The 11,868-nt window shown below is 45.3% G+C and overlaps 1 protein-coding gene across 7 annotated transcripts in view; it reads right to left on the reverse strand.

The window, feature by feature from the left end:
* Positions 1 to 11,868, reverse strand: part of LOC138978896 (protein HtrL-like) — a 136,559-nt gene that overhangs the window by 117,795 nt on the left and 6,896 nt on the right. For 6 of the 7 annotated variants that reach the window (XR_011459836.1, XM_070351708.1, XM_070351704.1 and 3 more), the window contains exon 1: positions 11,713 to 11,750. The exons of the other annotated variant lie outside the window; for it this stretch is intronic. Coding sequence is in view for 5 of the 6 variants with exons in the window: in XM_070351708.1 (XP_070207809.1) it covers positions 11,713 to 11,735 (23 nt within the window). In the remaining variant the exon portion in view is untranslated. Of the gene's footprint in view, positions 1 to 11,712; positions 11,751 to 11,868 lie in introns of those variants that run through there. 7 annotated transcript variants of the gene reach the window in all.

Below are 11,868 nucleotides of genomic sequence, written 5' to 3' on the forward strand. Positions count from 1 at the left end.
TTCGCTTATGGAAGCAAGTCAAGTTATGCACAGCAAAGGCTGACCGCCACACAGAAAGCAATGGCAGTCTACCTGCATAGGTGCATGGCTGTGTCTATTTGATGTCGAAGGGCAAGACTGAGAGCGCCTTTAAAGATGCTTTCCTTTTTCACTTTCTGTTTCATGTTTATTACTTTATTGTTCTAGCGCTGGGGAAAACCGTTCCCTGCCTCCCAGTTCAAAGCTAGCAGCAACAGAGTCGCGCTACGCAGGTGTGTGGGTGTTTAGGTGGAAAAAGCCACCTGCAGTTATGGCATGCTGTTTGAGTTTGTTTTGACCCTTTCACCTATGTTGACCAAGTTGTTTTTCGCCGAGACCTGGGGTGCGTTGCATAGGCAGAGCGCCACAGAACGTGTGCGAACGTTTTCTAGGCAACGCATAGTTTTGTTGTGGCGCTCGCGAGCGTCAGCAAGCGCTCGGTACGAGTACCATTGTCTGGGGTCACTGAAGCGTAACAATGGCGACCGCTCGCCGAGAATGGTCTAGGCAACGGGTGTTTGCGGGGAGCATTCTGTAACGTACCTGAGAGGTGGCACGCCAGAAACTATTGCACTGTACTGAGCCATTTTGAACTCAAAGCCATGACGTTCCCTACACAAGGCTTTGATAACGAACGGATAAGGGGCGTAACTCCTTAGTCATATTACAGTTGAAAATTCAAAGCGGGTCGGCTTCACTCAATTTCTTGGCATCAGAGGCTTGACATAAATTAGGAAAACAAATGGTTGGACCCATCATGGACCAACTAAAACGCTGTAGGGCAGAATTAATATTTTGATGGTATTTTTGAACGTTCTCAGCGTCACTGTAGGAAGTGGCGTTCTCAGCGTGCAGAAAGTGAGAGTCAAGTCCCTTTGTATCAACAACGAAAATCTTTGCATCTTTGAATGAATCGAAACGCACGAGACTTAAGTGTATGTGTGTGTGTATGTGTGTGTGTGTGTGTGTATGTGTGTGTGTGTGTGTGTGTGTGTGTGTGTGTGTGTGTGTATGTGTGTGTGTGTGTGTGTATGTGTGTGGTTGTTTCTGGGTGAATGTATGTGCATGTTTGTGTTATAGTGTGTGTGTATGTTTTGCTTTTTTCACGAGATCGAACTTATGATTGAAAAGGCTGACGACCACAAACATTCACAGAGAGAAGAATGCGTGCAGAAAGTGACTCATGCGGGTTATTGTGATGTCTCTCTCTGTCTCTGTCTCTCTGTCGCTCTCTCTCTCTCTCTCTCTCTCTCTCTCTCTCTCTCTCTCTCTCTCTCTCTCTCTCTCTCTCTCTCTCTCATACACACACATTCTTTATGTTCGTCTGTCTCTCCGTCTCCACATTCTCTCTCTTTCTCTCTGCCTTTCTCTCTCTTTGTCTCTCTGTCACTCTCTCTGTCACTCTCTCTTTCTCCCCCCTCCCTCCCTTCCTATTTCCGTGTAATGAATTGTGTGGGTGTATTTGCTTGTGTGTTTTGGTAGTAACATACGCTACTGCATGGCACTTTAAGTGTGTCATCTTGTATTTGCTGCAAGGTCGCGTTATCTGCTTTTTTCAGGAGATCGGACTTAAGATTGAAAAGGCTGACGTCCAAAAGAAGTCAGAGCGAGAAGAATGCGTGCAGATAGTGACACTTGTATGTGTTTGTGTGTGTGTGCGTGCGTGCGTGTTTGTATTTATGTGTGTGTTACTGTTAAGTTTGTGTATGTTAATGTGTGAGTGAGTGCGCGCGTGTGCATGTGTGTATGTAAACATATCTTTGGGTGTGTGTTTGTGTGTGTGGGGGGGGGGGAGGGGGGGTTTACGCGCGCGTGTGTGCGGAAGGACGAGAGGGAGAGGGGGGCGAGAGAGAGACAGATAGAGAGATCGAGAAAGAGAAAGAAAGGAAGGGAGAGACAGACATATGAACAGAGAGAGAAAGAGAGACAGAGACACGGAGAGAGAGAGAGAGAGAGAGAGAGAGAGAGAGACACGGAGAGAGAGAGAGAGAGAGAGAGAGAGAGAGAGAGAGAGAGAGAGAGAGAGAGAGAGAGAGAGAGAGAGAGAGAGAGAGAGAGAGCGCACGCGGGCTTTTTTCTCCTAAACATTCCCCTTTAATCAACCTTTATTGACTGACATGAAGACCACAACACTTTTCCACGGACTCGACAAGAAATCCAACTGTCAAATCTGACCACCACAAAACAAGAAGAGCAAACGCTCGATCGAGTCACTTTCGCAGTTCTGAATATTATATGAGGCATCAGATGGACAGGAAGAAATTGCTATTCACAACACAATGAGTCACGTTCACATAAAATTTGAGCCCGGTCACTTTTATAGTTTCCGAGAAAAGCCCAACGTTAAGTTGTGTGTTGCCGAACAGAAAAGGCTAGTTATCTCCCTTGTTTTTCTGATAACGTTCGTAAAAGGCTACAGATGTAAATACTTTGATGTAAAGAATAATCCTACAAAGTTTCAATCACATCCGATGAACTTTGTCAAAGATATAAAATGTCTAATTTTTCCTTTGACGCTGACCTGTGACCTTGAAAAAGGTCAAAGGTCAACGAAACCATCGTTAAAGTGTAGAGGTCATTGGAGGTCACGACTAAACAAAATATGAGCCCGATCGCTTTGATAGTTTCCGAGAAAAGTCCAACGTTAAGGTGGTGTCTACGGACGGCCGGCCGGACGGCCGGCCGGACGGCCGGCCGGACAGACTAACACTGACCGATTACATAGAGTCACTTTTTCTCAAGTGACTCAAAAAAGGAAAGGCCCTGCTTCTCCACGTGGGGTACGAAACTCAAACACACACACACACAGATATACTGAGGCCCAATGCATAGCGTCACCCCTAAAATGTACTCATGGACTGAGCTGTAAGCGATTGGACTCGGTCTACGTTGGTCAGTGCGGGTAGGGAGGGCTGTTCCAAGTACAAAGCGACTGTTCGCATGATCGCCCCTAATATGCATGCATGGACTCGGCCGTCAGCGAAGAGATGGGTCCATTTACTTGAAAGTGGGTAGAGAGGGTAGAATTGAGTTCGCTGCGAACAGTTCGCCGCGAACATAGCGTTGCTTACAACATGAAAACTTTTTGTCTCTTCGCGAACAGAACGTCCGCTCTATGCAACGCACCCCAGCTGTGCTGCAGCAGGTTACTCAGAATTGTATTAACTGTGTAGTAACTATGTAACAACACGCTGGAATGCAGGCGTTAGGTGGACGTTACAGGAAGCGACTGAACCTAACATATATCTGAGCGGATATATCCGTACCTGGTCAGGTAGAGCCATATAAGTGGGTACGGAAATATCCGTACCTGAGAGACAATGAGTTAAGTGAAACATTGGTGACACATGGGAGGGACTACCTCTCAGTCTGCACATAAAGTTGACCCGTGTCCGCCTTGGTCTGGATTCGAACCCGCCACCCACGGATCACAAGTCCAGTGCTCTACCAACTTATTTGTTTTTGTTTCCATTCACATTCAAACAATAATGTACACCACTACAGATTTCTCCAGACTTCAACAAGCGATAAGACCATCCATCCCTCCACTTGGTCACATACCAGACATCAACACCCTAACTGCCTGCTGTGGTTATTTGCAACTTAAATGACACTAGCGGTTATAGGAAATGAGTTCATCAAACTATTTCCAGTGTGCACACAAAAAGCCCAAGCCGCTAATTGTTGGGATGTGTCCTAATGGAGGGATGGTCTTACTCCATCACAGCTGCCAACCTTCTGAAGTCAAAATCCAGGAGACAGGGGGTCCAGGGGGACCGTTTAGTCTTGAATATGAGCAGGGAGAAGTTGTACAATTCAGGAGATTCCAGGAAAATCCGGGAGGGTTGGCAGCTATGCCCCATGTAAAGGCCTGGCCAGACATGAGATGGTGTGCCAAGCTGTTTTCACGGGAAGGTTGGCAGCTATGCCCCATGTAAAAGGCTGGCCAGACATGAGATGGTGTGCCAAGCTGTTTTCACGGGAAGGTTGGCAGCTATGCCCCATGTAAAAGGCTGGCCAGACATGAGATGGTGTGCCAAGCTGTTTTCACGGGAGGGTTGGCAGCTATGCCCCATGTAAACGCCTGGCCAGACATGAGATGGTGTGCCAAGCTGTTTTCACGGGAGGGTTGGCAGCTATGCCCCATGTAAACGCCTGGCCAGACATGAGATGGTGTGCCAAGCTGTTTTCACGGGAAGGTTGGCAGCTATGCCCCATGTAAACGCCTGGCCAGACATGAGATGGTGTGCCAAGCTGTTTTCACGGGAGGGTTGGCAGCTATGCCCCATGTAAATGCCTGGCCAGACATGAGATGGTGTGCCAAGCTGTTTTCACGGGAAGGTTGGCAGCTATGCCCCATGTAAACGCCTGGCCAGACATGAGATGGTGTGCCAAGCTGTTTTCACGGGAGGGTTGGCAGCTATGCCCCATGTAAACGCCTGGCCAGACATGAGATGGTGTGCCAAGCTGTTTTCACGGGAAGGTTGGCAGCTATGCCCCATGTAAAGGCCTGGCCAGACATGAGATGGTGTGCCAAGCTGTTTTCACGGGAAGGTTGGCAGCTATGCCCCATGTAAAGGCCTGGCCAGACATGAGATGGTGTGCCAAGCTGTTTTCACGGGAAGGTTGGCAGCTATGCCCCATGTAAAAGGCTGGCCAGACATGAGATGGTGTGCCAAGCTGTTTTCACGGGAAGGGGTGTACCTTGAAGAATCAAGTGTCACGTGTTCAACGTGGGAATGGAAATCAGACGCTATCGTAGAGTGGGAGAACCCGGATATCGTCTCACAGCTGGCGCGTGACTCTGCATCAATCGAGAGTTAAAGGCCCTCTGCGCTTCACAGGTTTACAGAACGATGACAACTTTTCACTAAGAAAGCTTTACTTACCTTTCTTTCTTTTCTTTATTTGGTGTTTAAGGTCGTTTTCAACCACGAAGGTTATATCGCGACGGGGAAAGGGGGAGATGTGATAGAGCCACTTGTCAATTGTTTCTTGTTCACAAAAGCACAAATCAAAAATTTGCTCCAGGGGCTTGCAACGTAGTACAATATATTACCTTACTGGGAGAATGCAAGTTTCCAGTACAAAGGACTTAACATTTCTTACATACTGCTTGACTAAAATCTTTACAAAAATTGACTATATTCTATACAAGAAACACTTAACAAGGGTAAAAGGAGAAACAGAATCCGTTAGTCGCCTCTTACGATATGCTGGGGAGCATCGAGTAAATTCTTCCCCCTAACCCGCGGGGGGGGGGTTTACTTACCTGAGGGAACACACTCGCAATAGCGTTCAACAACATTGAATGCTACTTACAAAACAAATCATTTCATTTTTCATTTTCAATTTCATCGCTGGGAAATTCGGGTCGCTTCCTCCCAGTGGAAAGCTAGCAGCAACGGAGTCGCGCTACCCAGGTGTCTGCGTGTTTAGGTGTATTCAGCCACCTGTACTTATGGCAGAATGACCAAGGTCTTTTACGTGCCATTGTCATGACACGGGGGTGGGACATGGCTTCCGTCTCTGGGTCTGCACATAAAGTTGACCCGTGTTCGTCCCGGCCCGAATTCGAACCTGCGACCTTTCGATCACAAGTCCAGTGCTCTACCAACTGAGCTACCGGGTCCCGAGCCATCGGGGCCCCCGTGGGATACACTTTATTCATACATGACCCATAGCAGTGAGGACCGAGGCAAGAAAAGATAACAGTCTATTGATATTTCAAGTCCCAAGAGTGCAAAAAGTTGATGAAAATAAACATTCGAGGTGGAGAAATATTTTGCGATCGATGCAACGGGTAACTCTCCCAATTTCCGAATACCGTAAAGTACCTTGTAAGCGCCCAGTATCGAGTAAGCGCCCACCCCCCACTTTTAGTCCAAAACCGTGCATAGGGTATAGTACCTTGTGAGCGCCCACCCCCCACTTTACACCATTGAAATCAGGGGAAATAAAAATTCCGCACTTGATCTGCTAGTTTTGTGAATGATTTCCCTTTCTTGCAAACCCTAAAAAGGATACGAGAATGGCGAGAGAATCGCGATACCCTGTTACGTCACCAGGCCGGAAAGGAAAAGAAGAAGCGAAAGTTACATGGCGGTCGAGACGTCAGATCAGAAGATCTCTCTCTGATCTCTCTCTCCGGCTCTCTCTGATCTCTCTCTCTCTCTCTGTGATCTCTCTCTCTGTGATCTCTCTCTCTGATCTCTCTCTCTCTCTGATCTCTCTCTCTCTCTCTCTGATCTCTCTCTCTCTCTCTCTCTGATCTCTCTCTCTGATCTCTCTCTCTGATCTCTCTCTCTGATCTCTCTCTCTCTGATCTCTCTCTGATCTCTCTCTCTGATCTCTCTCTCTGATCTCTCTCTCTGATCTCTCTCTCTGATCTCTCTCTGATCTCTCTCTCTGATCTCTCTCTCTGATCTCTCTCTCTGATCTCTCTCTCTCTCTCTCTCTCTCTCTCTCTCTCTCTCTCTCTCTCTCTCGTCTCCCCAAGCTCTTCTAATGACAATACGAACAAGAAAAACAATGGAAGATGAAAAAAGAAAGAAGATATGATTACGAAGTGATCAAAGATCACATTTCTTACTGAAAACTGCTCGTGCATAGGGTGTAGTACCTAGTAAGCGCCCACCCCCTACTTTGGGTCGGAATTGGTGCACAGGGGGGGTGGGCGCTTACAAGGTACTTTACGGTACTTACGGAGATGTCCGGTAGTTGTCGAGCTGTCAGGTGAATGACTTTGTCAGCATTCTTTGATTCCTGAAGATTATTTTTGCTAGCAGAGGCAAATAAAGAATAACCTGGCTTTTACGGCCGCGGCCGCATCCAAAACTGGCAAACAAACCAAGATACATTACGTACAAGATTGACGTTATCGGTGTAATGACGAATTGGTATGCGAGCGACATCATAGATTGTAGTAACGGAAAAAGTGAAAGTAGATCCTTCATGATATCACTGTGTGTTTCCGCAATTGTGATATGTTAGGGTAATTTCCGTTGCGTTTTAGGCAAATGAACATTCTTTCTCACGCCATCTTTTTAGGTAGCCAATATATAATTCACCTGAGCAAAAGACCAACCACAGGCACATAAGCATGAATCTTGACTAAGACTTCTCCCAAAACAGCTTTTTGTCTTGAATCGAGTTAAAAAATCACAGACATGCATACCCAAAACATGATTTTATTTTCGTCATCTTTGATTTTTTTTAAACAATGCTTTGCATGACCGTTTTAACTCCACAATTTCGGCAGCCATACTCCGCTTTCTGGAGGATGCACGTTTGACATTTTCATGTTTCTGTAACCCACCGACCTCTGACAAGCATTGCAGGATCTTTTCCGTGCGCACTTGGTCTTGTGCTTGCGTGTACACACGAAGAGGGATAAGGCACTAGCAGGTCTGCACACAAGTTGAACTGGGAGACTGATCGGAACAATCTCTATCATAAACCCACCAGGCGCGGCCGATATTTGAACCCACGACCTTCAGCTTGGGAGACGGCGTCTTACCCACTAGGCCACTTTGCCCGTCCCTTTTTACATTTAATCAAGTTTTGACTAAATGTTTTAACATCGAGGGGGAAATCGAGACGAGGGTCGTGGTGTATGTGCGTGTGTGTGTGTGTGTGTGTGTGTGTGTGTGTGTGTGTGTGTGTGTGTGTGTGTGTGTGTGTGTGTGTGTGTGTGTCTGTCTTTGTGTGTGTGTGTGTGTAGAGCGATTCAGACTAAACTACTGGGCCGATCTTTATGAAATTTGACATGAGAGTTTCTGGGTATGATATCCCAGGACTTTTTTTCTTTTTTTCGATAAAAGTCTTTGATGACGTCATATCCGGCTTTTTGTAAAAGTTGAGGCGGCACTGTCACGCCCTCATTTTTCAACCAAATTGGTTGAAATCTTGGTCAAGTAATCTTCGACGAAGCCCGGACTTCGGTATTGCATTTCAGCTTGGTGGCTTAAAAATTAATTGATGACTTTGGTCATTAAAAATCTGAAAATTGTAAAAAAAATATTTTTTTTATAAAACGATCCAAATTTACGTTCATCTTATTCTCCATCATTTGCTGATTCCAAAAACATATAAATATGTTATATTTGGATTAACAAGCAGCTCTGAAAATTAAATATATAAAAATTATTATCAATTTTCCACGAAGGGCCATATTAGGGCGGTGCTGCTTTGACATTTAACGTGCGCCACACACAAGACAGAAGTCGCAGCACAGGCTTCATGTCTTACCCAGTCACATTATTCTGACACCGGACCAACCAGTCCTAGCACTAACCCCATAATGCCAGACGCCAGGCGGAGCAGCCACTAGGTTGCCAATTTTAAAGTCTTAGGTATGACCCGGCCGGGGTTCGACCCACGACCTCCCGATCAGGGGGCGGACGCCTTACCACTAGGCCAACCGTGCCGGTACTTTTAAACGGTCCCTTGGGTGGTCGCGATAGACAGGTTGACTGTATCAAAGATCCTTTCCTTGCTATGTAAACCCTCGTGCGAATCTGTGTGTGTGCTTACTATTGCGTGTGCAAATGTCTGGGCAGTTCTAAGATGGTGAGTCGGATTGTTTACACGTGAAGGGCTGTGACTTAAGGCCCATATCCCCCTCATGAAAACAACTCGCCTCACTGTCTCGGACCTGGCCAGGCTCTGGCATGAGATAAGACCATCCCTCCACTTGGTCACATACCAAAAATGATAAGCGAGTGTGCTCTCTTTGCACGGTGATTTTTGTTAAAGGAATTATTATCTTAAAAGTAACTGGTGCCTTTTTCGGAAATAATTCATGACAAAAATCCCAACTCAGCACACCAAGCAGTCAAGGTGTGGACGTTTGGAGTGTGCCCAAGGCCAGAAGCGGTCTTATCCAGTTCAGAGACATCCTGCTTGCTGCCGCGCGAGCAGAGAATTTGTTCCCCTCTTTATCTTTACTGCGCTGGCTGCAAAATCCCTCACGCGGAGGTGTTTTCAGACAGGCCAGACACAGGTTGTCCCGGAGGTGTGTCCCATGTCATAGCCTGGCCACACCCGAGACAGTAAGGCGAATCGTTTTCACGAGGAGTGTGGCTTTAACACTTTAAGAGCACGCTCGTTTTCCAATAACAGCAAAACAAGCTGTTACTCTCCGTCGCATAATACACTGAAATAATGACACGAGCTGTCATCAGTTGTATAGAGATAGCAATCACTTCATGTGAGGTACATGTACAATCTGTGAGCAGTACGTAATATAGTGGCAAATCAAGAAGTTTTGATCGATACTGTCCCCATGCAGCTACTATTGTTTTTGTTGAGAAGCGGCTCACTCCTCCAAACAAAAACCCAAAGCAAACCAACCGAAAAACAAGGAAAAAAGGAAAGAAAGAAATATAACGATTAATATGCTTATATGCGTGTGTGTGTGTGTGTTTGTGTGTGTGTGTGTGTGTTTTAATATTTATAATATACAAAGACAGACAGCAAAACAGACTAGACCAGATCGGACCAGCCGGACACACACAGACAGACAGACAAAACTGCTTCCTCTGCGTTCATAGGCTCAAACTCCCACGTACACTCGTGTTTTTTTTGTGTGCACGAGTGGGTTTTTATGTGTATGATCGTTTTTACCCCGCCATTAAGGCAGCAATACGCCGCTTTCGGGAGATGCATGCTGGGTATTTTCGTGTTTCAATAACCCATCGAACTCTGACATGGATTACAGGATCTTTTCCGTGCGCACTAGCAGGTCTGCACATACGTTGACGTGGAAGATTGAAAAAATCCCCACCCTTAACCCACAAGGCGCGGCCGGGATTAGAGCACGACCTTCCGCTTGGTAGGCCAGTGTCTTAAATATCCACTGGACCTCTGCGCCCGTTGGATAGACATACACACAGAAAAGCAAACAAACACACACGAGAAACAAGGAAATTGTTATCTTGTGTGACTACTTTCCTTAACTTGTTGGTGTCTTACAAATCTGCATTTTTGTGTGTTTTTGTATGTGTATAATTTTGAGGCTCCTTATATCATGTGTGCAAGTTTGCTTGTTATAGTTTCTATATATACATATGTACATATGCGCATGCGCGCGCGTGCGCGTGTGTGTGTGTGCGTGCGTGCGCGCTTTTTCACGATCAGGTCAATGTAATATCGTTAACAGGATTTTGTTTTGATTCTGTGAAATGTACTTGTTGCTAAAAAAAAAACCCACACCATTATATTGTAAAAACCAAACCACTGGTTATGCAATTAAATCATCTATCCATCTCTGTGATTGCTGCTGAGATATCCAAATCTTCATCGTCGTGCGGCGAAACTTATTCTAACCCTCACCAACTGAACACAAGTCATAAGCACTGAATATGCTCCCATTGAATTAGCAATTACTTTGCAATAAAGCCATACACACGTGCAAGGCGTTTCGTGGGAAGTTTCCTGTAACATGCAAACATTATTTCAAAGTGCTGCACCAGTCGGTATGGATCTCTTAATTTTCAACCTCCTATACCTCGCATTTACCTCTACAAAACTAAACTGAGCAAAACAAATACTGCACCCATTTGTGTACCCCATCTAAAACATTCATTCCCGTGTCATTTCATTCAAACTTTATATGTCTATAATGGCCCTTTTCTTGGCTATCTGGCACACATTTTGGATCAAAGATTCATGTTATAGGTATCAGGTGACAGCCGCCGAAGTAAGGGTACCCCCAAAATCGACCTGACAAAAACGTCAGGTACCAATTAAAAAATCAGAATAGGCGCAACTTGGCAACTTTAACATACGAGGAGAAAGCCAAATCAATTATCTATCCAGAACAGGTTCTGATAATCATCGGTCCACGCTATCGCTCATGGTCTCTCTGACAGGGTGTATAATTACTGCGCGGAATCTATCAAAACAAGAATACAGAGTTATCTCCCAACAGAGGAAAGTGATTGCAGATTGGCCAATTTTGACAGTGATTTCCGTTCTGTTCTTCACAGTTATGATAAAGACATCGTTCTTCTACGCCCCGCGGGTTAGGGGTAAGAATTTACCCGATGCTCCCCAGCATGTCGTAAGAGGCGACTAACGGATTCTGTTTATCCTTTTACATGTTTGTAAAGATTTTAGTCAAGCAGTATGTAAGAAATGTTAAGTCCTTTGTACTGGAAACTTGCATTCTCCCAGTAAGGTAATCTGTATATTGTACTACGTTGCAAGCCCCTGGAGCAATTTTTTGATTAGTGCTTTTGTGAACAAGAAACAATTAACAAGTGGCTCTATCCCATCTCCCCCCCTTTCCCCGTCGCGATATAACCTTCGTGGTTGAAAACGACGTTAAACACCAAATAAAGAAAGAAAGGAAGAATCGTTCTAAGGTTAAAACAAGTCGAAATGTTGAGACTGCTGTGGGAAGGAGACCGTGATATTGTTGCATCCCTCCCAACTGGTTACGGAAAAAAGTATCGTCTGCTTCGTAGCCAAAGTTGATTATCACGTGACACGTTTGCCATATTTAGAGTTGTTTGCACAGTAAATGCACCCGCGAAAGATAGCTCGCTTGAAACTGTCTCACATATCAATTCCTTCGTAATTTAAAAATTACACACCATGAAAAATCATTATCGACGATCGCGAATCTGCTTATATCAATAACACATTACGAAAAGCTCTAAATATGTAAAAAAAAAATCGATTTCTTACCCACAGAAAGAAAACCGAGGCATAGGCCTGTCAGGGATAAATGAGACCCGAAGGGAAGTAACTCATTCTGACCTGAGTTCAGGATGGAACAGGTTGTGTTGTTTTTCTATTTTGCTTATCTCTGGTGTAATGTATTCTACTGATGCAGCAGGTGTG

This window comes from Littorina saxatilis, linkage group LG10 (genome assembly GCF_037325665.1).
Source record: "Littorina saxatilis isolate snail1 linkage group LG10, US_GU_Lsax_2.0, whole genome shotgun sequence".
Taxonomy (NCBI): domain Eukaryota; kingdom Metazoa; phylum Mollusca; class Gastropoda; order Littorinimorpha; family Littorinidae; genus Littorina; species Littorina saxatilis.